Below are 27,916 nucleotides of genomic sequence, written 5' to 3'. Positions count from 1 at the left end.
GCAAAATTTATATGAATAAGTATTAATGAAAGACTCAATTTTTTGATTTTTTTCATAAAAATATTGTAAGTAATAATAGATGGAAGCTATAAGAAGGATTCAAATTTTTGAATTGCGGTTAGCAAGCAACCGTTTCAGGGTCCGGCCATCAAAGCCCACACCTGCAACATCCGGATTACGGATGCATTAAAAAAAAAAAAAAAGAAAAAAGAGAGAGAGAGAGAGAGAGAGAGAGAGAGAGAGAGAGAGACCCGGGCCCCGCTGGGCCCAGCCCGAGTCCGCCGGATCGCTGTACACTGTACACCAAAGACTTCGTTCGAGGAAAGGCGAACAATTTTGTAAATTTCTAAAATCAGAGGGCTGTCCTTATTGCTGCTTGAAAGAGATAATAAGGGCATCAAGGGTAATTAACTCTAAAACCAGCGGCACTTCTTTCCGAGATTCGACCGGAAAAGGTAAAGCGTCGACGAACCTTTAGGTAAATAATGTCAGCCCCGCGCAAATCTATCTAACGTTCTTTCGCATCATAACCGTCGACGTCATCCACGAAATTGATTTCAACCGTCCGTTTCTTTTTAGATCGCCCCAGAAAATCTCGACCATCATTAATGCCATCAGGCCCTCATTCGTCGTAAAAACGTACGGGCCGTCGGATCAAGATCCGACGTACAAGTCTTGCGTAGTCCTCGGGTGGGGGTGTGGTGGTGGGGCTAGTTGTATTTTTATTTCCCTTTTTTTCCTATTTTTCCGTTTCTAAACCCTAGGTCTCTTGAAATCGATGAAACCCTAGCTCGTCTTTTTCCATCTAGGGTTAGGTTCGGAAATCACCTTGGAGGAAGTCGTATAAATCGAAGGATTTCCTCGCGCGAGAGGTCGGATTTGATCGGGGAACCAGGTTCCCCATACAGTCTGGAGCCGATCGGTGGGAGAATTTGTTCCAGATGTGCGCTTTTGATTCAGGTATGTGGTTTCCCCCTTTTGCTTTGATCGTTTCGATTTTGCTGGGAGATCGGTCGGAAAATGGGTTTTGATCGGTATCCGTGCTTTTCAGTGTTCTATTGCGGTGCGTTTTGGGATCATATGGCTGGAATGATATTGTTAGATCCGGAATTAGGGTTTCCATCGGTGCCTCATGTATGATGGATGTTAAAATTTGGGGGTTTTGGTTGCCTTCATTTGGATTGAGGGTCTGTAGATGGAACTCAGCATCGAGAAGCCTGTGGTACCCGATATTCCCAAGAACTCGAGACCTTTTAATCTCCACAGCATTTATGTGAAGAAACCAACGGGTTCTGATAGAAAATCATGGGCTCAGAAGGAGCTTTTGGGGGCGAGAGAGATCGCTAAAGCTTTGAAGGGGAAAAGGAGTTCCTCATATGATAATGGTGGTTCTGTTCTTGAGGAATTAAGGAGTAAAAGGACTAGAAAGGAGGTCTCTTTGAGCAGTTTAGGACCTGCCATTAAGAGGCACCGCAACAATCTGAAAACGGCAAGACCAAAGCAGGATGGTTCTGTTTTTGCTGGTGGAACGAGTGAGAAAGCGAGCACTATAAGTGGTGTTTCGCACAGTTTGGATATTGCAAAGGGTAAGGCAAGACATTTGGGAAATGATCTTACCTTAGCATCATCAAAGAAGAAAAAACGCCAATCTCTGGAAGTTGGGTACTTAGAGAACTCGAGTGGGTTGGTTGACAGTGTAGTTATACCAAAGCGACCACGAGGCATCTCAAGGTGTAAAAAATCTGAAGATCCTGTCAGCTTGAAGAGAGCTACGAGTAACTTCAAATGTGGTAAGAGCAGTGCAGAAGTTTGGAACAAGGAACCATCCATCATTGCAGTTCCTCAGTCTCAGGTGTCAAATGGTAGGCAGAGGAGGAAACTTAATGAATTTAAGAAAAGATCCAGTAGAAATAGTTATGTTCCTCACATTGAAGGTGGAAGTGCCAGTTCCATTCAGGTTAGCAGTGGAAAGGTCCAAAATAGGAAGAAGCAGCAGCCCACAGTGGTCAAAGAGATTAATCTTGAGAATGAAGCACCTTTGATCGACAATGATGAGCCATTTGCTGGGGATTTTCAGGACGACGATGAGGAGAACCTGGAACAAAATGCTGCCAGAATGCTTTCATCTCGGTTTGATCCAAGGTGTACAGGATTCTCAAGGAACAGGATGTTGCCTACAACAGAATCAGCAAGCAGGTCATCATTATTGCAATCATTTCATCGGAATTTGAAGGATCCAGTGATAGAAACTTCTCCTGTGGATGCTGCAGGTAGGGTGTTGCGCCCAAGGAAATGCAATGGTAAAAGTTTTGTCAGGAAGCGTCGTCATTTCTATGAGGTCTGCTCTAAGGATATGGATCCCTATTGCATTGTCAAACAGAGAATTAAAGTATTTTGGCCTCTGGACAAGAGTTGGTATTTTGGCCTGGTTAAGGATTATGATCCTATAACAAAGTTGCACCATGTCAAATATGATGATCGTGATGAAGAATGGATTAATCTTCAAAATGAGAGATTCAAGCTGTTGCTTTTCCCTAGTGAAGTCAGAAGCAAGTTTAATTCTGAGAATTCTGGGTTGGAACAGAAACTGAAGAGTAGACAAGTAGAGAAAGATGCTATGGATGACAGTGGTATAGGCAGCTTGATGGAGTCGGAACCCATTATCTTGTGGTTGGCTCGGTCAACTCGCCGAGTGAAATCAACCCCAGCTAATATCATAAAGAAGCAGGGTAGAGCTAATCTACTTAAGGATTTTGAGCCATCCATTTCGTTGGAGATGAAGAAACACATGGCTGTGAGTCCATCTGATTTGAGATCAAATAAATTATTTTCCAAATCTGATGTTTCAAAGAGGTCAATTGACAAGGGCATTGCTGAAGCACCGGTGCTGAAGGGCAAAACTGGTTTCGAAGACAGGAAGTTATCTTATGTTTATTTCAGGAAGCGTTTTCGCTATAGAAAGGATGGTTTGGGCAACAATATGCTGGAGCAGGACTTTGCTTGTGGTAGTTCAACTGGGGCAATCAGCATTCTTGCTTCTGCCACTGACAGGGCAACAGTTATAGGACTGAATGTAATCAGCACATCAGTAGAAGTGAACCAAGTTACATTGAAACTGAGGTTGCCAACTCAGTATGTTCATGAGCTTGCATTTGGAGCTGAAAGCTTTTGGCTGTGCCGGACCCATTTTCTTCTGCAGTGTGGTAAACTGATGCTTGTGTGGCCAATGGTTCATATGGAATTAATTTTTGTTGATGATGCTCAAGGATTAAGGATTTTCTTGTTTGAGGGGTGTTTAAAGTGGGCAGTATCTATACTGTGTGTAATCATTAGCACATTTTATCAACATACTGATCGAAGCAACTTCATAGATCTAGATATGCCCTGCACTTCAATTGGGTTCAAGATTTCAGGCCTGCATGATCAAGGAGGGGAGCTTCTTATCATCTTATACAGCTTCTTCAAGCTGAATAAATCGAAATGGAAATGCCTGGAAGATAAACTTGAACTGCATTGCATGAAAGTGAGGGAGCTACCTGTAGCGGAGATCACATATTCTAACATCAAGAATCTCCCAAGAAAAAGTGATCAAATACTCTGCACTTCGGTTTTTAAGGACCCAGCTTCCCTTGAGGTATTCTGTTGTTTCTTTTTTTCCCTTTTAACTTTCATAAGCATTTGTAATGCATCCTGAAATATTTGCACCATTCACTTACTCTTAGAAATTTTATCATTTAGCATATGATAGATAATGCAATATCCTGATCCAGTGGATATGAAGGTTGTGCTGTGGGCACAACAAATATAAATATAATTTGTGTCATCTAGGGCTGCATTATCCTGATTCTGACCTTTCGTTCAAGTGCCTGATTCTTATGATGTATGTTTTGGCGCGTTAACTGAAGAACTAAATTAAAATACACTCAAATAGTTGGAAAAAGATAGCAGAAATTTTGCAATCATTATATCTTTAATTTTCGGTCATTGCAACTAATAGATGATGTGTATATACTGTTCTGTGGTTAAAAGATGAAATCTTCAATTTTCTACTAGATAAATTGTGAAGTTTTGTCAAAAAGATCTAGGAGAAAGAAAACCTTTACTTTTGTTGTTTGCACAATCTATTCAGACAAGTTTTAATTGACTGATTCTGTTGGATTGACCATATGCATTTGCTGAAATAGTTGGCATCAGCTGAAACTGTGCGCAACTAGGGTTGGCACGTTCCAGCCCTTGTTGGCGTTTTCTATTGTTTATGGCACTTTATGCTTTATTCAAACAGGACAAAATTGTTGAAAAATGTTTTGTTTTGTTAGCTTATCCACCTTCAGTTAGTCTTCATGGAAAGCTTTGCTGAGAATTGGTGCATATTTCCCTGGAAACACATTTTCACTTCATCTGGTAGTTTTGCTGAAAACTAAGCTGTTCCTGAAATGAGGAATTCATAGTTGGGAAACAGATATGGTGCTGAAGCATATTAATAATGGATATGTTCTGATTTTTAGAGATAATCTGGCCATTGCTTATGGTATGGTGGATTTCATGTTGTATCTATTACAGCATATTCTACTTGATATTGAATTATGCATTGTCTGTTCTTTTTTTTGAGTGTATATGCCAACTACGTATGTCGAGTCCGCAACTACATGGACTCCTATTCTGGTGCCATACTTATTGCTGGTAAGTTATGCAGTTTGTTTGCTAAAATGTAGAATTATCTCTGATCAGCATTAACCAATAAAGCTTGACTATTTCTAGCTGTAATTTTTTTTTTTTTTAATTGTGACTCGATAGGAGACCTACATTTTGCATGATGAGTTTGAATTACTGAATATTTTCCAGTCTACAAATTGAGCTTCATCTAGTTATATGTGTGTGAAGTAAACACCAGATATCAAATATTATAAATCTCCAAGCATATTTCATATTCTTGTTTTGTTTCATTCTTCGTGCCACTTCACATGTTCTGTACCTGGCAATAGAGCTGTTACCGAGTGAAGCCAGCATGCTAAGTGTAAAAACCAACTGTGGGATCTATAAAACTTCAATGTGCATTATGCCTGTAGTTTTAACCTGAACTATGGCATTCTGGTTCTACATAATTGAGGAAGAATGTCCAAAAAAGTGGCATGACAAACTTGATGCAATAACTTTTTCGTCTCTGAAAACCTTATTGTTGTTTTTACTAGATCAGATGATTGTGGTGCCTGACATCCCTGAGAGAGATTTGGCATGTGAGCCCCGCTTTCCCAATCCTCTACCAAAACAGCTCCTTTCTGTTATAAAAAGATATTTAGCATTGACAATGTTTATCCCAAAACAATCCTATCCCAAAAAAGTAGCATGACAAACTTGATACAATTACCTTCATCGTCTCTGAAACCATATTGTTGTTATTACTAGATCAGAAGATTGTGGTGTCTGCCATCCCTGAGAGTGATTTTGGCATATTGAGTCCCCCTTTCCCATTCCTATCTCAAAACAGTCCCTTTTTGTTATAAAAAAGATATTTAGCACTTCATTTTTGGTAAATTGGATAAAATAATTTCTTCCATATCAACTAATTACATTAATCTCTTTCTGTTAAGTGATAGTTATGACCTTAATCTCTTATTCTTTCATATCAGAAACTGTTCAGATGGATGGCCATGTCTCTATTCTCTTTTGTAATAGAAAAAATTATGGTTACAACTGCCATTTAAGAGAGAAAGATCAACATACTCAGTTGTTTGTTGGATAGCAATAACTGTTTCTGTCCCATTCACCAAAGTCGAAGTCCTAAGCGCGCATTTGTTTCACAACCAAAATCGGAATCGGAATGGCCATATCCCTCAACGTGTTTGGTTCGTGACTGGAATCGGAATGGAATTTGAAAATTAGGGAAGAGTAGGGATTGGGTTTTGGGGGATTGGGGCATTCCATTTACCCCTATAATTGGAATGGGAATGGGACTCCCCCCAACCAAACAATTGGAATGGGAGTCACTCATTCCATTCCCATTCTATAGTCCAACTCCTCCTAACCAAACATGCCCTAAATCTATTTTTACAAGTGAAGGGAATCTTATTGGGGATCGGATTGCGAAAGGTGCCCTTTTTTGAAAAAAGAAAAGTGAAGAGGTGTTAAAGTCCCTGCTCGGCAAAGTTGGATTTAGTGCTTGTTATAGAACCTCTGAACAAAGTTTTAGTTTATGAACCTTGTTTTGTGATGCAGCCAATATGTTGATGTGTTCTGGGAGCAGGGAGATTTATATTTGAGTCTTGAGAAGTTGTTATGCTCAAATGATCTCTAGCATCTATATATGTTTGCATTTTAAATTCTTCTCTTTGTTAGAAAAGATGCTGTTCTTTTCATGAAAGTTCTTATTACCTTTGTCAGTCAACTAAGAATGTAGTCATGTCAAGACCTGGGGTATTGGTTTTGCAAGTTCTCATAGGCTGTCAAGTAAATTTCTGTATGTTTCTGGTATGCAGGATTGCTCAGAAGGATATTGCTCAGACCTTGTACAGGGGCTTATCCCCAATAAATTATTTTATTTGAATACAAATCCTACAGTTTGTTACCTTGATGAGAAACATGGTGGTCCTCTTCAATGCACCTCTTTCTTACCTGCTCTACCTTCCTTTTTACTGAGCATTCATGTCAAATTTCTGATTGAGAACAATGCAGCCTCTGTTTTCTCTCAAAAGCCCACTACAATTTCTTCACAAGAACCTCCAGATAATGGTGACCAATTGGCAGCTGATGGTTCCTCTCTTGTTCAGGAACCTTCTGACCAAGTTTCTGAAGTCACACATGAGAACCGGGGAACCTGTTTGAGCCAGGCTGCTGCCAATTCTGGAAGGCAAGAAACATATGTTCTCTCTGCTACCAGTGATAGTGACTGGATGAAATCCTCTCATGACCTTCTCATTACTGCTGGCAGTAATGAGGTTAAAGTGATTGAAAATTCTGTAGGTCATGGAGATGTGGAGAACAGCAGTCATGGTGAGACTGTCAATGTACGTGAAAGGCTACAATGCCAGATTGAGTCATGGAAAGGTGCTGATAAGTCATCTTCTTCATATCCTGAAGATTCTTTTTCCCCAGACAAGTCTGAAGGTGGGTGCAATTCTTGTATGAATGCTACCAATGTCCAAGTGCAATTGCTTGACCAAGTGGAGGAGGGACATTCATTTGGTAAGAGAACACAAGCTGCTGAGCCTGCATCTGATCTGGTCTGGGAAATGAATGAGCATGCAATATATAGTGCAAATCCAACAGCTCCAAGAAGCATATGGCATCGCAATCGTCATTCTTCAGTTTCATGTGCATTTGGTCACCATGAAAAGTTATGGCCAGAAGATTTTGTGCAAAATGGCTTTGCTAGTGGCTCCAAGAAGCCTCGAACACAGGTATCTTATTCATTGTCCTCTGGAGGCTGTGAACATGGTTTAAAACCCCAAAGCAATCACCGCAAAGCACATACCATTAACAAAATGAAAAACAATAATGTAAAGAGGTCTTCTGGTTGCTTGGGAAATCCTCGGAGCTATTGGGAGTCACTGACCTGTGATGCAAATGTCCTTGTTACGCTTTCAGATAGAGGGTGGAGAGAATGTGGAGCCCAGGTTGTACTTGAGTCTGATGATCAGCAGAATTGGAGGATTTGTGTAAAATTTTCAGGGGTTACCAAATATTTCCATAAGGTACACCACTTCCTGCAGCCTGGGACAACAAATCGGTACACTCATGCTATGATGTGGAAAGGAGGAAAGGATTGGACCTTGGAATTTACTGACAGGAATCAGTGGTCTTTTTTCAAACAAATGCATGAAGCATGCTACAATCGGAACATTAGGGCTGCCTCTGTTAAAAATATTCCTATCCCAGGTGTTTGCTTGACTGCAGATGGTGATGACACCATTGTTGACATGCCTTTTGTTCGAAATCCATCAAAATATTTTCAGCAAGATGTGACAGAGATTGACATGGCGCTGGATCCAGCTCATGTGTTATATGACATGGATAGTGGTGATGAGGAGTGGATATCAACAAGAAGAAATTCTTCTGATTCTAATGATGGTACAATGATTGAGATCACGGAAGATTTGTTTGAAAGGGTCATGGACATGTTTGAGAAATTTGCATATGCTGAACAGCGTAATGTGTTTACAAGTGATGAAATAGAGGAATTCATGGCTGATGTTGGTCCACTAGATGTTGTCAAAGCTATTCATGAGCACTGGCATCAAAAGAGACAGAAGAAAGGCTTGCCTCTGATTCGGCAGTTTCAGGTGATTTTTCATCTGCTTACTTTACTTTTTCTGATCCTATAATGGATGCTTTAAATCCCAGAAATTTGATTCAAATGTTGAGAAACTAAGTTAATTTATCTTGTATATTTTTCTGCAACAATTTCTTTCAAGTAATTCTAGCTATTTGTTTTAATTTTCAGTAAGTAGTCATAACAGCATAATATGTATGTTTTCTCCCGTCAGCAATGAATCTTTTTACTTGTTCATACATATTGATTGACTGCCTAAGCTGTGCAGAATGGAGGAAAAAGATTCATGTAGCTGATTCCATCTAGTTTGGGATTAAGGCTTAGTTGAGTTGAGTTATCATAGTGACCGACTGCCAGCATGTTGTTTTGTTCAGAAGGTTGGAAGTGCTAACTTTGCTGATGTCTGGGTGACAGTATTTTATCTGCATGGTTTCTGATTACATGTGTTCTATTTCCAATTAGATCTTCTGAATCATGTTTGGCTGTTATAATAACAGATCTGCAAATGATGCCTTCTCTTATTTACGCTATCAAATTATATATCATATCACATCTATCTGCTATTGTCCACAGAACAAAAAACAGTTTCACCAACTGATTTGGCATTCAGCTTCGCCCCAACCCACCCAACCCTTTCTCTCTTTTACATTGCCCAGACAATTTTCATCTGATTCTAGGCTAAGAAACATCTTAATTTCCTGAGACTGATGTCATCTGATTTGTCACATGAAGTGGTTGACATGGATCTTGCTTCCTTATTGTCTTCACTAGTTGGAGGTTCTATGACTAATTTACTCCTTCACTTTTTACCATTTGAAAATTCATGCATGCTGAATGTTTTGGAATGCCTACTTTGTTTTGATTATTTGTCAATTCAAGAAATTGGCGTAAAACCATCATGCACTAATATATTCTTTTACCATGTGTTTCATACAACCCAAATTCTATTGTTGTGCATGTTGGTAATCTATGATGCACTTAAGCTTAAACTTTAGCTCTGCCGTTGCTATTGTGTACATGCTCAAGAATATCTTAGATAAGGGATCTTGCTGATTAGGCAAGGCAATAGACCCCTTTAACTGAGTGTTACTGGAATAATGACTATTTCCTTCCTCTGTCTCCAATATCTCTTGTGGTGCTGTCACCTTGTCTGACCAGATGTTGTATTGTTTTCCTTGGTGGATTTAAAGTGTGCTGTAGTTTACTTACAGTTGCAGTTCTATTATGATACCCGACAAATTGTTTGTTTATATTATCATGAAACTTGTATTCTGCTGGTTTCCTCGGTACATTTTATAACGTGCAATTTACTTATGGTTTTTGTTTTATCATGAACTTGATATATTATCTTTTACTGTGTTTGCATGATAATTTTTGTTTTCTTATCTTTCATCTTTGCTCCCTGTTAAATCTTAGGGAATATAGGGCTTTCCTCCATTTTAGGTACTTTTCTAGGTTCTTTCTACTTGTGTTGTATAATATATAACTAGGGATTGCCATTGGGCCAACGAGGGTTCTATCCAGCTGATCGCACCCTCACTCTTGATGGTGCTAGATGTTTTCATGACTTTTGCTTACGTCAACAATGCCAAGCTTGGCCCATGTTTTTTTTACGTTGTTCATGCATGATTCATCCGCCTTGGACTTAGTCTATATTAGTCAATAACTTGCATTGCCTTAGGTCAAACTAGGCCTTCCATTTGCCTCCAAGATTTTGGTCCTTTTCTTAGCTTGGATGTGAACAAGGAATGTTGTACTGCCCTGAACCGCCTAGATCGGGGTGTACCGAGCCATACCGGAGGTGGATCGGCACAATTCCACTCCTGTTCCATTTTGAAATAGGGGCTCAACCTCTGTTCTTGTGTGTCAAAGAAGATAGGGGGCTCAAAAGCGGCTCTATTGTGTCGATATGGGCTCGGAATAGAACCGCATGGTTGCTTACCGTACCGTACCATATTGTTGACAATCAGTATGGGCTTCGGTACCAGCACAACAAACCTTTGATGGGATATTTGGTTGTTGGGCTATTGACATATGAGAAAGAGGGTGAGCACTGACATTGAAATGTATGTGCTTTACTAAAGATGTATTAGCATTTTCATTGAGGTGTCATGAAGATATGTTTCTTTAAAAAGTTCTTCTTGACCATACAAGCAAGGTCCTGATGGGTCAGCAAACTCGGGCAGGAGTGCTGATCATGAGCCTATGTCCCCATCCTAGACCTGGGCCAGGATTTCAAGATCATTTGGCTGTGTGAACCTGTTCTCACTGTAAAAGGATCAGTAATTCAGAAGATCTTATATTTTGATTGTTTTTTGGAGATCCATTTGTTAGAATTTTTCTGAACATTGTTGCTTAACAAGATGTGTGGTTTGGCTGCCAAGGCAACCAGTGAGAGTTTCTGGGTTCGAACCCAGAAGGCAGCATTCCTAGTGGACTTCTTTCCAGAAGAAGAAGAAGAACAAGAATGGCTTGGCCAAGCTTAAAGCAACATTAATTTAATAATGACTTATTGATGGCTTTAAATGGAATGCCATAACGGTTGGAAGTCCCATCATGGCGATGCGAGTTAAATTTTTGGAATTTCCATCCTTTGACCTTATGTTTGCTTCGTTTTTTCTCCTTTTTTCTTAATGAAAAGCTTGGACACATTGTACCTCTGGTTGTCAGCAGCACATGCGTCATGTAGCAGATTTGCAGCGACACACTTTTTTTTGTGCAAGACCAGGCAGAAGATACTCTTTAAGCTCCTCCACCCCTCCCCTTAGTGACTTGCATGAACTTAACAAATTTTGTTCGTTTGCTTGTGCAGCCTGCATTATGGGAGCTTTACAAGCAGCAATTAAAAGAATGGGAATTAGCTATGAGCAGAATGCACAGCTCATCTGATGGGTGTCAAGATAAGGCATGTTTGCTCAAGAAACCTCCCATGTTTGCTTTCTGTTTAAGGCCACGAGGCTTGGAAGTACCTAACAAAGGGTCTAAGCAGAGGTCTCATAAAAAACTAATGTTCACAGGCCACCATAATGCTTTTGCAAGAGAGCAGGATGCTTTCCATGCTCATGGTACATTTTTGTTTATCCTGTCTTTTATCATGTTCTATATTTATCTCATTTTTCTAATGTTTATAACTCTTTGTTATGTATTTCTTGTTTATTTGTGGTATCAGGAAGAAAATTGAATGGACCTTTCATTGGAGAGGAGAGGGCCTTATTTTCTATCCCGAGCTGTGAATCTTCAGATTCTTTTCATTGGCATCAGTCTCCAACCAGTTTCTCGCCAAGGGATAGTGCAAGAACAGAATCTCTGCTGACAAATGATGGTTTAGAGAGATTTCCACACCCAAAGCTTAACAAAAGTAATTCTAAGAAGATGGTAATGCTTCCATCTCCCAAGGATTCTGAAATAACACCTTTCTCATATAATCCAAAATCAAAGAGAAATGGACTTCACCGATGGGGTCTTGACATGCATGGTTGGCCCAACACAAAGCAGTCACAGGGTGATGGGTATCCAAATCATCGAGCAGATATTGATGAGTTCAGGTTGCGGGATGCATCAGGTGCAGCTCAGCATGCGTCAAATATGGCTAAGCTTAAAAGAGAGAAAGCTGAGCGACTGCTGCACAGGGCTGATGTTGCACTTCGCAGAGCCTTGGCTGCAGTTATGACTGCAGAGGCAATAAAAGCATCTGAAAAGGATTTGATTGGTGATTGGTGAAATTGGAAAGAATCATGGGGCTTCTTGAGCATAGGAATATCACACCTGATTTTTAACACGTTCTACCATTTTGCTGGACAAAGACTTTTCATGGAGATTGGCTCATGTATCTCCTTCAAGAAAGGACATTTTAGTCATAAATGGTGGTTTCCAAGTGAACTTTTGCATTGGGGCTGTGCCGAGTCAGATAAAATGTTTTTGAGCTTTTGGTTCAGCTGCTTCGTTTAACCATTTTAGCTTTCTGCTATAGTTATTGTCATTAGACGGTGGAGTCTATCACTCCATTAAGTAGATGGTGTAGTTTTTTTTGGTTGCTAATCTTTTTGTACAGAAAATTCTCCCTCTTCACTTCTACCTTATTGTGGAAAATGTTCTCAAACAATAGTACATTTGGCTCCGAATTATTATACACATGATGGAAGTTTTCTTTCACATTTGATGCTCAATTCTTATCTGATGAATGAATGTGGTGATATGTAGGGCCATTTGGGCAGGTTCAAGTTTTGAATGGCAGGTGAAGCATATCCTGCTGTTCTAGTGGCTAATGCTGATATCTGCAACTGTAAGTAGATTGCATAACCTCCATTCTGGTTTAGAATCTGAATATTATATGCTCCCTCATAATAAATTTTTTTAAACCATGACACAAACCATAGATTGAGTGCCTTTCTCATCTCGAATATACTGCTGTTAATGTAATTTTGTATTTAGGTTGTTCCATGGAAGTCAGTTTTTGGTCTATGTTCCAGCAAATATCAGGTAATTTGTGGTTTTATCACCACAGATTGTAAGTTTTTACATTCTTGTGCAAGTTCTCTAGTTTTTCCTACACCATAGAAAGAATTTCTTCCTTGACAACGAATTTCTTTACTTTCTCTCAGTATCCATGCTGAAAGTTTATTTTGCTTTCAATATTTTATCCCTGGTTCTATGTACCATTTTATGACCATTTATAACTAATATACTCCATTCTATGCCATTAAGTTTCAAACTGTGCCAAAGAATGTCCTTAGTTCTCCTTTTAAAATCACCTTTTGCTTAGTTTGAGAAGATTGCTATACATGCGTGTTTGTGCCTTACGTAAGTATTATATATGTGGAAGTTAAAATTCTGACAGTCTTTATATTACTCAAAGATTTTAAAACAATATAGTTACTGTTAGTAGTGATTAACTTTTATCAACAATAAAATTAACTTGATTGCTGGGTGAATAGTGAGAAATTATATATTATTAGTTTAAAAGAGATTAAGTGCTTAAAGGTTTATTTTAGTGTTTGTGCAACATCTTAGAAAGACTTCTTGTTTATTAGCTCGAATTCTCATGTCTAAGCAGGGAGGCTTATCAGGCTTGGGAATGAATCCTGAAAAGGGTTAATAGTACTTTTTGGTTGTTTCAATAACTGCTTCACTTGAACCTTAAAGATTACAATATGATTATAATTCGCATGAAGCAAGCAAGAGATATGTTAGAGAACACTGCATAAATATTTCAATGAGTATGTTATGAATGTAACAACCAGAATTGGTGGATGATAAGTTCTTAGTGGCAAGTATGATGGAAAATATCAAATTGTGCCAAAAGAATGTCCTTAGTTCTCCTTTTAAAATCACCTTCCGCTTAGTTTGAGAAGATTGCTGTACATGTGTGTATATGCCTTACGTAAGTATTATATATGTGGAATTTAAAATTCTGACTGTTTTTATATTACTCAGAGATCTTAAAACAATATAGTTACTGTTAGTAGCGCTGAACTTTTATTAACAATAAAATCAACTTGATTGCTGGGAAAATAGTCAGAAATTATATATTATTAGTTTAAAAGAGATCAAGTACTTAAAGGTTTATTTTAGTGTTTATGCAACATCTTAGAAAGACTTCTTGTTTATTTAGCGTGTGTTCTCATGTCTAAGCAGGGAGGCTTATCAGGCTTGGGAATGAATCCTGAAAAGGGTTAATGGCACTTTTGGTTGTTTCAAGAACTGCTCCACTTGAACCTTAAATATTACAGCATGATTATAATTCGCATGAAGCAAGCAAGAGATATGTTAGAGAACACTGCATAAATTTTCCATTTAGTATGTTATGAATGTAACAACCAGAATTGGTGGATGATAAGTCTTTAGTGCTTAGTATATACTCCTCGAGTCTTCATCTACCTAGTTGCTGCAGCAGTAGGGAACAGGTGTCTTTTCTTTTCATCTATCCCTGTTTCAAATATTCAACCAATAGCTGTATTTTCAGCCGCTTGATATTTCATTGTTATCAGCTGCTCAAGTTGAGGGTTATTTTCTCTTCATGCCACCTTCTTGCTTTTCTAAGTTGGTTGATGTGGGATATGCCTGATGCATATTATGTTGTGTTGTTGTCTAAAAGGTGAAAGTAGGTATCATTGAACTCGGAAAGAGAAGGAAAAGTAGGGGAGGGTGAGGCATGCTTAGGTGAGGCGAGAATGTTTTTATGTGGCTTTTAAGTCGTTAAATTAGCAAGTGTGGTTAGTGAGATGAACATCAATCCAGTTTGATAACTATTACTCGATGGTGCACCATACATGTGGGGTGGAAGCATGAAAGATAAATCATTTATATAGTTTACAGGTTGAAAATGGTTATATAGAGTGAGATTGAGAAAAGGGGGTTGCCTGTAAACCAATGGATCACTGGATCCTAGGTAGAGTGCTATTAAGAGTACATTCTGATAGTCTGGCCTTTTGGGTACTCATGTCTATAATGGGATCTGTCATGGAGGGCAGTAGAGGTTTATACTGATAGTCTTCTTGACCTCCTGGCTGATCATTTACCCAAAAATTTTCACTAACACCTGATACCTTTAGTGTTTTATTGTTTTGCCTCAGCTGCTTCCTTTCTCCTTTGCAACATTTTCTTGCTGTCTTTAGTATATTTCTTTTTGTGTGTCAAAATGTTTTGCAGGGCATATTTGAAATTTCAGCTACTCTATGTTGCAAAAAGGGCAGGAGGCATGAGTTTGATTGTTAACATCATGAGTTGGAGCTTGCTTATCATGAGTTTGAATGTTAACATCCTCATATCTGTATTGTACCTGAAAATGTCGTGTGTTCTGGTTTAGTATGCATGTATATATATACATATATACATAATGCATTTGGAGACTCGGCTTCAGGCTGGGCGATTGCTGAAAAATATGGCCAGAGATGTGGACATGTTATGAATGTCAAAACTAATACATTATTTTATTTAAGAATTTCAAATAAACAATTAGTTGGTTTTTGTTCACAACTAGTCAATGGCATTTGAAGAACCTTCTGCAGGCGATTGTATCTGATTGGCTACAAAAGAAGGCTTGGGGTGTGGAGGTGTTATCAATGTCAAAACTAATACATTATTTTATCTAAGAACTTCAAATACACATTTTGTTGTTTTACTAAAAGAAAAATACACAGTTTTTATTCATAAGCAATCAAAGACATTTGAAGAACCTGCTGCAGGCTACTGTATCTGATTGCTGCAAAAGAAGGCTGGAGATGCGGTCAGATGGTAAGATGGGGGGGGGGGGGGGGGGGTGTTGTACTTGCATCAGTGGTTTCATTTGGCTTGGGACAAATGGAAAGGCTAACATCCCTGCTGGAAATGCTGTTTCTTGCTTCGGTCTTTCATGCAAGTGATGCAAGCGAGAATTCCATTTAATTGATTACCAAAGCACTTTAACTCTGGATGGGAACCTTGCAACACACTCTTTAAGTGCTAGCATTCATTTTCACAGACCATCATTTCCGATTCCAGCACACAGATATTAAATGATTCTGAAGTTGCCCTGACTACTGATCATGATCAAATGTTCACTTCTGAGCTTCTGGAGTTTGGGGAGCAATATAATCATAATATATTCTCAAGGTTGTTGAGTTATTTCTGTAAAGAGTATGAAAAGTGATTTCACCTGTTTCAGTGCTTGGAGTAAAAACAGGATGCAGCTGATAGGTTTTCTGCAAGGCATCTGATAAATATTACGAATATCCTTCATGACCAACAGAACACAGTCAAATCTAAGCCCATGTTGCATCTGCAAGTGACAGATGCAACGGACATGTCGTGATGTAGGCACGATTTATTTTCACGAGCAAAATGGCATCCTCTGTTGTTGGCGTCGACCAATGCCCCAGCTGAAGCAGGCGCACATGCAGAATTAATGTCCAGATTGCACGAAAGGTTTCATCATGATTTCTTTTTTAAGCACAAGGAACTACCAGACGGACGGCTATCATTTGCTTCCATTGTGATTTCCATGGGATTGCTTCCCCAGAAATTTTGAGGCAGGAATATGGCAGTGCTCATCTGTAGTTTCCTCAGTCAATACTTCAAATCAAAAAAAAATTTCCGGTCCAAAATGGTAGCAGACTTAGTTCCATAAATTTCTATTATAACATTAACTCTCAGAATCTTATATTCACTAAATCGTGACAAAAAAGATTAAGCAACCACGGTTTTTGATGCACCAGACTTCTTAGTTTGCGTCTGTTGAAGCAATAGTGCATCAATCGCTATTAACAGGCAAAACTAGAATTTTGGTTCCAGTCTGGAAGGGAACAAACAATGCGCCAGTAAGTTGCAACTGAATTATCTGGGTAGGACTCATGGTGATCACAGGCTGGGGCGAACTTGATCTAGCTTTACCCAAGTGACATGGCCATACAACAGTCCCAGGATGAAGAAAGCCAAGAATACAATGAGGAATTCGCCGCTCAAAATCTGCCACTTACCCGACTATTGGGGGGCTGGAATAGATGGGCTATTTGAAAAACTTACCAGTCATGTAAAATGACAGCACCTCACAATCCAATATGGGAGGATAAAAAAAAAAAGGATTAGTTCCATCAACGTTGCTACTTGATTTTCATGCACTTGACAACGACCTCTGCAAATCTCTTGTACATATGATTCTTCAGGTACTTCTCTTGAACCTTGTGTCTTCCCCTCAAACCCATCTTCTCCCTCGCTGATGGATTGTTTAATAGATATTGGATATTCTGGGCAAGGGTTTGTGTCCCTTCACGCCCAACAGGATGGAGAAGGCCTGTTACATTGTGCTCAACAATCTCTTGCGTGCCCCCTGCATCTGTTCCAAGCACCTACATCAGAGGAAAAAAAAAATCAATTTTGTTTTATATTGTTCCTACCAGAGGAAGAAGCATATATCAATCCAAACATTAACAACACATTAGCAACTCGTATCACCTTCTTTCTCAAAGTGCGCAAACAATAACGAAGGTCTTAAATAGACCTCTCTTTATCCACATACTGGTTTTGCATGTTCCATATACTCGAGGGAAATGATGGAATTGATGAAAGTAGTGCTGGAAGGATATTGTAGATGAAAGTATCTACTAGCTTGCCTCCGAAAAACCAGAAAACGGGAAATATCACCAAAATCATCATGAACTTTTTCATAATTTTAATATAATATTTTAAGATAAACTATATGTGATTTTGGAGAGTCCATCATGATGATTTAAATTCCTACCATTTTTTGAAATGTTTGTCAAAATTTACCAACCCAGCAAGCATCACCATTGTGATCTTTGTTGCAGTCATCATCTCAACATGAATTTTCTAAATGGGTGTGAATGACATGTATTAACCTTATGATGGAAAATAAGTTCAACATTAATCCTAGATGTTAAAGGAAAAAGAGAGAACCAAATCAGGGCTTCAGTTAACTATCTTAGATGCCTTGGACTCGTAGCATGACATTCCAATTTTTTCTTTTCTAAAAAAAACGTGATAATTTTTTCCTTTTACATTGTTTTTGGCAACCATCAAACAGGCAAGAATTTGATATGGTAAATTGATATAAGAATCAAGCCAACATGTCAAACGACATCAAAGTCTTTCAAGTATGCAACTTCACATAACTCACATATTACATAAATTAATCTAGACCATGTAGATAAAGATAACATAATTTCTTCTGAAAAAATTAGGAAGTGCTAGATTATGTACTGGTAACGTCATATAAACTGAGACTTTATACTTAAATGAAGAAGATGATTGCTAATACCGGCAGGCCAAATGCCATAGCTTCAATTGTCACCCTCCCAAATGTTTCTCCGAGACCCTATAAGCCAAATAATAAATTATCATATATCTTTGAAGCAAGATAAAAAAAGAGATAAATGTCAATTGCATAATGATATAGAAGCAGAATCATTTATTCTCCCATTAGAAAAAGGACCACAAGCATTTCAAAAGAAAAAAATATGATCAAGAATGACCGGACACGATGGCCATAACACCTAGAATAATGCAAATTTCTCTTATTCTTGGGTAACAATCAAAACTTGGAAGCTAAATGGAAACCAGTCTAGTAAAGTTTGTTGTGGCTTCTCTCTCTCTCTCTCTCTCTCTCTCTCTCTCTCTCTTTTATGGAGCTGAAACATTTTCTGACTTGGATCATACAGAAAACTGCAAATGAGCCTAGCTCTTGCACAACAGTCAAATTGACTAACCAACTTCCGTTGGGGTTTTTTCTTGGGGTGGTCTTGGTCTTGGTTATGATCAACATGATTTATTTGCTAATGCACTTATCTACTGCACATGCACATACTCCATTGATGAGTTTTAGGTGAGTGGTGAGCTGTATATTTCCACTGCCCCAATCTAGTATATTCATTTTGCATCATAGCATCATCTAGATACTTGTCTATCAAAAGTTACAAGGGATCAGCACAGAAATTGTTATCATAAGTCATCAGCTTATCCTCTGCCAATCTTCACCACTGGGGTTTCCGTCTCTGTCCTTTGTGCAGATATCATTTCTAGCAGGCTTGCCCAATCTCTTTCTCAAAATCTGGGAACCTATTAAACAAATTGTTATTCATACAAACCGAACTGTCATTAGGATTTGATTTGATTTCCTTCAAGAATAAAGATTGTTGTCCAACTATCAAATAAATGTAAATCATCCCTTTCTCCTATTCTCCCTAAAAGGTACCTAAAAGGATGTCATTTATAATAACCTAAATGCAGTTATTTCATAGACTAGGCATTTCATATGGTAGCGTTGCACCATCTACATCTTTTTCCATTTGGTTGCGTATAGTAATGTCACGCCCCAAAACCGGGACATAACACGGCCATGCCATCGAAGGTACAACTCACGATAACATGAAGCCAATATTACATTTAGCTATCAAATCCATCTCAAATATAATAGAACAAATAGGAATCCAATTTTATTATTCATTAAATGCAACTAATATTGGTCCAGAGCATCTAAATCCATATATAAATACCAAACCCATAATACTCAAAATTTAGAAAATTATTTAGTTATTTCCATCAACACATTCATAAAACTATTTTTCACAATAAAGCATGATTTTCATAATACATATGCTGATCTGTAATTTCAAAAAAAATATGATTTCTTTACTGGCAATATCTTATGCATGAAAAACATGATAATTTAAAAAATAATGAGTACAAGATCTACTTACTTCTTCCACCTTAGACCATCAAATTTCACTAGGTAAATCAGTTAATCCTATTACGAATATTAAAAGCGAAATTAATTTCTATTTGATGATTTTCATTGAATTAAAATAATAAGAAAAGGAGATGGTTGGTTGGGTGATAGTATTTGGCGGCTCCGGGCATGTCAAGTCTAAGCGACTCGATCAATGAATCATGGAGCATGGACTCGAATCAAGACCAAGGTGGTGCGACAGAGTTCATCATCAGTGGGTTTTAAGAATACGCTACAAAGCCGAGATGGTCGATCCAACAGGCTGTCCAAGCACTCGGGCAATTTAGGGCCTCTTTGCAGGGATCCATCTGGGTCCATAGGACATGAAGATAGGATTCAATTCATGGGTCCATGGGTTTTCTTAGAGAAAAATAGGAAGATGAGAGAGAAATAAGAGAGGGATGATGCTGTCTCTTATAGAGGAGCCCCTAGGGTCCCCGCGACCCTAGGACTCCTCCCAACCAAGCTCGTCAGAGAGGAGAGGAGGAAGACTCGGTTGATATGTGGGGCGAACACGATTCGCCCCCCCTTGGGCTGAGCTTGGGCCGGTCAAATGGCCGGACCCAGCCAAGCCTTCACATTCTCCCCCCCTTAAAAGAATTTTGTTCTCGAAACTTAACGCACCTTCACTCTTTAATAAATAAGGATACTTACTCTTCTATTCTACCATACTCCGTTGCGCAACTCTGATCTAAACCAACTCTTTTATACTCGTCCTATGCCCTAACCCAATGCACAAAAACACAAAGCCAATATTACGTTTAGCTTTCAAATCTACCTCAAATATAATAGAATAAATAGGAATTCAATTTCATTATCTATTAAATGCAACCAACATTGGTCCAGAGCATCTCAATCTAAATATAAATACCAAACCCATAATACTCAAAATTTAGATAATTACTTAGCTATTTTCGTCAAAATATTCATAAAACTATTTTTCATAATAAAGCATGATTTTCATAACACATGCTGATCTGTAATTTAAAAAAAAAACATGACTTCTTTATTGACAATATCTTATGCATGAAAAATATGATAATTTGAAAAATAAAAAGTGTAAGATCTACTTCTTCCACCTTAAACCGTCAAATTTCACTAGGCAGGCAAATCAGTTAACCCTATTAAAAACATTAAAAACGAAATTAATTTTTGTTCAATGATTTTCATTGAATTAAAATAACAAGAAAAGAAGACGGTCCGGTGACAGTGTTCGGAGGCTCTGGGTAGGTCACATCTAAGTGACTCGATTAATGAATCATGGAGTATGGACTCGACCAGGATCAAGGCCATTCGACAGGGTTCATCATCAGTAGGTTTTAGGAACACTCTACAAAGTTGGGGTGGGGCGGTCAGTGTGATAGGTTGTCCGAGCATCCGGACAATTTAGGACCTCTTTGCAGAGGTCCACCTGGGTCCATAAGACAGGGACATAGGACTCGGTTCATGGGTTCACGAGTCTTCTTAGAGAGAGAAATAGAAAGATGAGATAAAATAAGAGAGAGAAACAAGAGAGGGATGGCTCTCTCTTATAGAGGAGCCTCTAGGGTCTCCACGACCCTAGGACTCCTAGCCGAGATCATCGGAGAGGAGAGGAGGAAGACTCCTACCAAGAGTCTTCCTTGGCTGATACGCAGGGCGAACGCGGTTCCATCTACCTGTGAAAGCCTACTGGGCCCAGTCCATTTGACCGGCCCAAGCTCGACAGATATTGATCTATTACAAAGTCAAAATAGCCCTCCCATTTTTTGGTTAATTAAAGAGTAGATAGGGGCAAAAAAATAATTAAGAGGAATAACTTCCCCTATTCCACACTATAACCTATTCTACCATTATGGTGGAATGAGTTATACCGTCTAGGCCCTTAGCGTCTTTACACTCAATATTTTGTTCTTTACAATAAGTAACCTTTATGACACCCTAATTAACCATACTTGCATGAGTCATCATCTTTTTCACAGTCCAATTTTTGCTCTAAGAACACCCTACAACTTCTTCCATGAGCTTCGTTGAGTACATTTGACTTATGATTACATATTGCTCCTCGGTATGGTGCTTGTGAGCAGTGAGTGCTGTGTTGCCAGTTAAAAAAAATTCTATCCTCAATAATTATTGAATAATTTAAAAGAACTTGTACATAGTTGGCACCTATCTCGGTACTTCTTCTCATTTCACTCCTTTACTTATAATTTGCTACAGCTATATTTATAAGGTGATACTGATCTAAAGTGAAGAATTGATCATTGTAGATTTCAGAGATGCCTTTATAGGAAATTAGAAAATGTTTATGGAAGCTTCTGGTTGCTGCCCACAAATTCCAGCATAACTCATTTTGAAGCCAAAAGATATAGTCCTAGGTTTTTGAGGGTTTCTAGATGCCTAAGGTGCATGATGTTATGGAATGGAGGAGAAATTAGAAGTAGGAGGACAAGGAGAAGATGAAGAAAAGGTTGAGAAGAGGGAAAAGAAAGGAAAGATGGCACTGGTTGCCACTGAAGAAGACAAGGCTTAAGAGAGAGGAGTGTCTGGATGGTATGGGCAATACCCAAAGAGTAGACAAAAGGAGCCGGGCACCACTTTCCAACTCTGCATCGTTCTTTATTGAATAGCCAACATTCTAACCCCTCCCCCAATCCGCCCACCTGAAACGCGCGCGCGCGCACAAACAGAAGAGGAAGAGAGAGAGTGAGAGCGAGAGAGAGAACACTGAATCTAACTTCATTGGATTATATCATCATATCACATTCAAAATATCTGACACTGCCAAATAGTCTCAACCATCTCCAGAGACCCCTGAAATCTTGTGCTCCCAACAGCTAATCCAAAATAACTCTCAATAGCCGTAAAATCAAAGGAAAGTTCTAACTAAAGTTCAAATCAGTAATTGACAGTCTCTGTGATAGTGCCTGACAAGGATTATGCTACCAACTGATCTAAACCATCTATAGGTCTCTGAGAACTTTTTATTTCAGCAAGTAATCTCTAAAAAATAACTCCTTGTGATCTTCATGTCATGCAGCTGTTATGTCCACCAGAGGAATTTAATTTCTGTTGGCAAATTACATATTTGACATGACTCCTTAAACTTGCTTCATTCAGTAACTACATGTTGATTTATTGCCTACACATTCATTCTGAATTTCGCTTCTCACCCCAAGGCAATCTATAAACACCACATTGTTAGCACAATCATATCTTGGTCATGGACAACCAGCCAATTTAAACCTTTTCAGATAAAAAATTGCTTTACAGACGTGAAATAATATTGACATGAGGGGACAAGATCAAGAATTTAAAAAATTGATTTAGTATGATAAGGAGTAAATGGAATACATAAATTCCGAAGTACTAAACATAGTTCCTAAACAAGGATAGGTTTGAAAAAAGAGGATGAAATTTTCTTGATATTGGATAAACCTGTTCAGTCATCTTCAAAAGCACTGTTATTTTCTAGTTAAAGAAAAAAGCACTATAAAAATTTTCGAAGACCTATCCTTGGATACCAAATCAAAGACTATGAAGGGAATAATCTCAATCAAAGAATAAACGTCATATCAGGCTCTAGCAACTAGAATATATAGCATATAAACCCATATAGAAACAGGCCAGCTTATCTATAACCTGAAAGCACAAACACCGCTAAAAATTACTTAATCACACTCAGTAAAATTCATAGAAGAGACTGAGAAAAAAGTACAATAGACCATGAAGTTTTGTGTTTTTCAAGAACTCACTATAGATTCCTATGAAAAGAGAAGCTAAACATAGAAGGAACTTTTAACTTTTCCGATATATCAACTATCCAACGCACGTAGCTAATCATTTTTTTATAAAAGAAATTTTCAGTGAGAGAAGATTAAGAGAAACAAGAGAGGATTTGTGATAGCATGTTTGACTAGTTAAACGCAACAACAAGATCTTGATCTCTAAAAAAATGGTAGATGCTTGAATATGATCAGAAGTTCTAGAGCAACTCTCTCTAAGATCTACAGAGTAATAATGAAAATGAGGGCACTAATAAGGCCATAAGTTGCCCCAATACTGAATTATAATTCCATGCTGCAAAAGAGAGCCAAAATTAACATCAATAAGACTATGGAATTTGAAATGAAATAGTGCATATGTATAAGATTACCTGTGCATTTATTACATAAACATCTGCTGCAGCATAGAGTGACGCAACACGTGTAGTTGTTGGAGTCCATAGCACTAGCTTTGACAAGTTTGAATGTTGAGATAGAAATCTAAGAATTGTTTTAATATAAAGCACTTTATTGCTCTTTGATCCTATAGAGCCAATTAGAACTTTAAGGTTTTGCTCTTCCCCATCCTCTCTATCTGACAGCAAGTTTCTCAATTTTCTATGAACTCCTTGTGTCATACTCTTGGAAGTGTGATTACCCAAGGGAAGCATATTAGCCAGTCGTGAACGTCTTTTCTTCCTCTTCTTAGAAGTGACATAAGTAGTGTTGCTCTGGTGGGTATCAGCTGCTGGCTTATCAGTCTGTTTCCAAGACAAAGCACCAACATTTAGCTCGCTGTTCATGGTTGTTTGGTTTTTATTAGCAACTTCTGACAGCTTTTTCTCCTCCAGTGAACCATTGCTTTTAAAATTTTTTACAGAAACATTGTGCTCAGCCACCAAAAGAGATGCTTCAAGAAGCAATCTCTGGCCTTTACCAGGGTTTATACTACTTAAAGACATTATAAGCACATCATTGGCACCCAATCCCATCTCATTTCTGACTGCACCTCTTAACAAGCTCTTCTTTTCCAGCATGCTCTCAACACTGAATGATGGAGTGTTCAGGGAACAAGGAATGCCTGCTACAAACGCCAGTTCATCATTCACAGAAAGAGGCACTAGCATAGGCTCTGAATTCAAGTGAATATGTTCTTCTTGACACCAGGATAACCACCTTTTAGATTGTGATTCAGATAAGAATGTCAGCATCTTCACTTGGTTCAGCAAATGTTTTGACCGATCAAAGTATTCTCGGCGATTCTCCATGATCCACCAAACAATTTTACTTGATCCTGCTGGAAACCTTGCCGCATATTGCTCTGCAAGACAACAACGGGGTACCAATTGTTAGCAGTTCTCCAAGAAGAGATATTATAATGAAATGCTTGCATACACAAAATCACACATCAGCCTAAAGTGTAGAAAGTCATTTGATCTTCAGAAAGCTTAGTAATTGAGAAGCGAGATGCCACAGAGAAGCACGATTTTCCATTCTTGAAATCCTGTTTTCACATCAAGAATGGGTATGAAGATGGTCATGATGGACTTACCGCTGGTGATAAACTGTTGCATGCTGGGTGTCTGATCATGAACCGGTCAGGAATTAAAAATATAGCATGCATATTTCTGCTTATTTAGCAAGGGGCACAAAGGGATAGGTATCAGATAGACAACTATGGGTTACAGAATAGAAGCAACAACCAATCCCCATTTCGATGCAATTATATAGTGAAGTCATCTCAAAACCTGTAACGTCAAATTATATTTCCTCCTAGAATCTGCATTAACAGAAACTGCAAATACACGAACTTACATTGACATTCAAACGTCTGTTAATATAAATGGAGCATACTACGATCTAAATGGTAAACTATACATGATGTAGAAGGAAAGAATCACCATCACAATGGTTTCTCATGGGCAAGCATTGTTCCCAAGATGCAACCCTTTATATGGTTATTCATAAACAGTACATTCACTGCATCAAAACCTCTTCAAAATTTCTATTTAGATGCTAGTAAATCTTATGATTGGTGAATATTTTGATATTTAAACAGTATTAATAAGGAGATATCAAAATTTATCCTGACAAAATGATAAATCAAATTGATGGACAAACACATCCACAGATGATACTAGAACTCAGATGATGACCCCCCAAAAACAGGGCATCATTCTATGTTGTTCAAAAATATTAAATCCTTAAGCATGCGACGTACATCACTCACCAATCCAGGTTGAACAGACAGCTGATCCTGCTATAACAAGGTCAGCTTTCATGGCAGCCTTGAAGCTGAGTTCTGCCCGGTCCTTGAGCACTTTGACCCCTCTCCTATCAAGCTCTGCCAGCAATCCACCTTTCTTGCTAAGCACTACAGCAGACACAGTGCCACCGCAGCTTAAAAGCTCTGTGGCCAACTCCATCATTGAAAGTGGCGCCCCTGTCATTGAAAGTTCATGAAATATCAACACAAAAGACCGAGACCATACAATGCGAGCAAATTCAGCTTTCCTATCACATGTCCCTTTCCTCTTATCAGCACTCCACCCCAAAACACGGTCCTCTGTCTTCCCAAATGGCCCTACAATCAACCCATATGAAGTATTCCTTTTTGGTATCATTCCATCTTCCATCTCGCCTGTCCTATTTTCCACTTTGACAACCTTTGGCTTCAGAGCATTCTTCCTCGATTTACGCCCCGATCTTCTTCTGGTCTTCTTAGGAGCACTCTGATGGGATGAAACCTGTCTTCCTTTCTTTGTCAAACTAACACCAAACTTATTCAAATCTAACTCTTTTTTGCCTTCCACTACCACTTGCTCCTTACTCAAAGAAGTAGTGGTATTAGCTTCCAGGGACAATGCAGTTATTCTTGCATCCTTCTCTTGCTTAGGACTACCTGACTCGCTCTTGTAACCAACAAATTCTGCCTTTCTCTCATCATTGTGAGCCCACCCAGATTGCACATAAAAGCCAATGTAGGCCCATAGGGTTATAAGAATTAAAAAAAGCACCAGACGGTTGCCTCGAATCCATGGGAACTTGCCCGAGGTGGACTTCGATTCCCTTCGGGGAGTTCTGCTGGAACTCAACCGCCGGAAAGAAGGGGAGTTTCTTGAACTTGATCTCCCAGACAAGGATGATTTCGGGCTCCCCGATGCTCGAACGGATAGCTGCCTCACTAATTTCGCATGTAAATCCCCTTTGTTACCACCTTCCTCCATCTAACTCCCTTTCCCACTGTGTATAATTACTGTCCGACCGCTACCAAACCAAGATTTGGGGACATCTCTACCCAATCTTTAGCGTATTTCAAACCAAAACAACGAAAAGAAAAATTAGAAAGGATCAAGAACGACTCCTTTCAAGTTTCTTGGAGATCAAGAATATGGAGAGGAGGATCCAACACTCCTCAGCTTCACCCAGTGAGAATTCTCGTTAGCCCACTTACTAAGCTGCAAAACAACAAGCACTACTCAAGAAACCCTATGAATCGCAAAAAAGAAGCCCATAACCAGGAAAAAAGACCTTCTCGGCTGCGATGTCTGCAGATTCTTGCCGACCATAATACTATCAAGAACAGATCAAACAAACTACCATCCTCCACGCCGATCCTACAATAGAAAGAGAAGCAGAAGTAGAGGGGAGAGATCAAACCCTAGCAATGCCGGAGAAGCGAACGATCGATCCAAGAAAAGCTCGCACCAGCTCCAAGATCCCGGAGTGGGAGATCGATACAACGGAAAAGTGAAGAGCCGAGGGTTTGGGATTGGAGATGCTTTAGGTCTCGAAGACTAGAAGAATCGGAGATCTCTTCAAATTATTCCGAGTTATCCAAGAAACAGAGAAACAGGAGGGGGGGTTGGTTGGAGCACTCGGGAAGGACGCTATTGGGGTTTAAAAACCTCGCTTTCCGAGGGGGGCGAGGTTTTGTAAAGGCTCTTGCCTTTCGCACATGCAGCGCACGCGAGGGGGGGTTGTTTCGATGACAGCTCATAGTTTAATTAATCCCTCCAGCAACTGTAATGCTTGTTAAACGTTTAAATAAAGCCCCGGCCTTACCAAAGCAAATTGCGTTTTGCCCACCTATGCGAGCTTGACACGTATAATTAAAGTTCTGGACCCACACTAAGGGGGGATACGTGGCAGAATTGTGGGTGAGATATACTCTTTTATCTGCTGGACGGATGCGCCGATCCGAACGTCTAAGCTTCCCCCGGAACGGTGGGCCCCTTATCTCAAGGTTTTGCGGCCGCAACGCCGTCCGATCTGAGGCTCTTTCTTGATTTGATTAAATAAGCTCGGGACTGGGTCCCACAAGTTAAAAATGCTCTCAGGGTAACGGAAACTGAGAGAGAAGGCAGTAAGATACAGCTTTCCGTATATTTTTTGTATGCGAATTAATATGATCTGTCGTCGGAATTCATCCGCTTTCCGGAATGGACGGATGAGATGGGTCATACCCTGTATTCGGGGCCAGAGAAGACCGATGGGTAGGTCCGCAGAGCAGTCAATCATCGTCCTTCCCATTAGCGCGATGCAAAAGTTTAGGTTCAGTTACTCACCGTAGGTGAGTTTACCCTCTGATGTTCCAACGCCATGTGGTTACGTGATTCGAAAGCCACGCCGTAATGCGGGTAGGGACGAAGTGGTACGAAAATAGCTTCAATAATGGTTGGGTTTGGT

The 27,916-nt window shown here is 39.1% G+C and overlaps 2 protein-coding genes and 1 long non-coding RNA gene across 6 annotated transcripts; 2 read left to right on the top strand and 1 right to left on the bottom strand.

The window, feature by feature from the left end:
- Positions 1 to 688: 688 nt before the first annotated feature.
- LOC103709724 (uncharacterized) lies at positions 689 to 12,418 on the top strand. Of its 2 annotated transcripts, none has more exons than XM_088722789.2 (5): positions 689 to 960; positions 1,052 to 3,634; positions 6,474 to 8,276; positions 11,079 to 11,331; positions 11,436 to 12,418. In XM_088722789.2, exons 2-5 carry the CDS (start codon positions 1,196 to 1,198, stop codon positions 11,984 to 11,986), a joined length of 5,046 nt encoding a protein of 1,681 aa, XP_088578915.2. In that variant the 5' UTR covers positions 689 to 960; positions 1,052 to 1,195; the 3' UTR covers positions 11,987 to 12,418. The 2 variants fall into 2 exon arrangements, with proteins under 2 accessions (XP_088578915.2, XP_088578916.2); XM_088722790.2 differs by having other exon boundaries at positions 756 to 960; positions 6,765 to 8,276.
- Positions 12,419 to 12,662: 244 nt separating this feature from the next.
- Positions 12,663 to 15,145, top strand: LOC148703617 (uncharacterized). Its single transcript, XR_015987610.1, has 2 exons — positions 12,663 to 12,745; positions 14,915 to 15,145. It is a non-coding gene; the product is annotated as an uncharacterized LOC148703617 (long non-coding RNA).
- Positions 15,146 to 16,338: 1,193 nt separating this feature from the next.
- Positions 16,339 to 27,136, bottom strand: LOC103709725 (uncharacterized). Of its 3 annotated transcripts, XM_089931031.1 has the most exons (5): positions 26,888 to 27,129; positions 25,458 to 26,685; positions 23,620 to 24,548; positions 18,018 to 18,074; positions 16,339 to 17,088 (listed from the first exon to the last, which is right to left on the bottom strand). In XM_089931031.1, exons 2-5 carry the CDS (start codon positions 26,452 to 26,454, stop codon positions 16,843 to 16,845), a joined length of 2,229 nt encoding a protein of 742 aa, XP_089787157.1. In that variant the 5' UTR covers positions 26,455 to 26,685; positions 26,888 to 27,129; the 3' UTR covers positions 16,339 to 16,842. The 3 variants fall into 3 exon arrangements, with proteins under 3 accessions (XP_089787157.1, XP_008793434.3, XP_088578917.2); XM_008795212.5 differs by having other exon boundaries at positions 25,458 to 27,136; XM_088722791.2 differs by having other exon boundaries at positions 16,363 to 17,088; positions 17,991 to 18,074; positions 25,458 to 27,136.
- Between the last annotated feature and the right edge of the window lie 780 nt (positions 27,137 to 27,916).

The sequence above is a fragment of the Phoenix dactylifera genome, chromosome 5 (genome assembly GCF_051530095.1).
Source record: "Phoenix dactylifera cultivar Ajwa chromosome 5, Ajwa_hap1_PhDact_Kaust_v1.1, whole genome shotgun sequence".
Lineage (NCBI taxonomy): Eukaryota > Viridiplantae > Streptophyta > Magnoliopsida > Arecales > Arecaceae > Phoenix > Phoenix dactylifera.
This window is presented reverse-complemented; position numbering and strand designations above follow the sequence as displayed.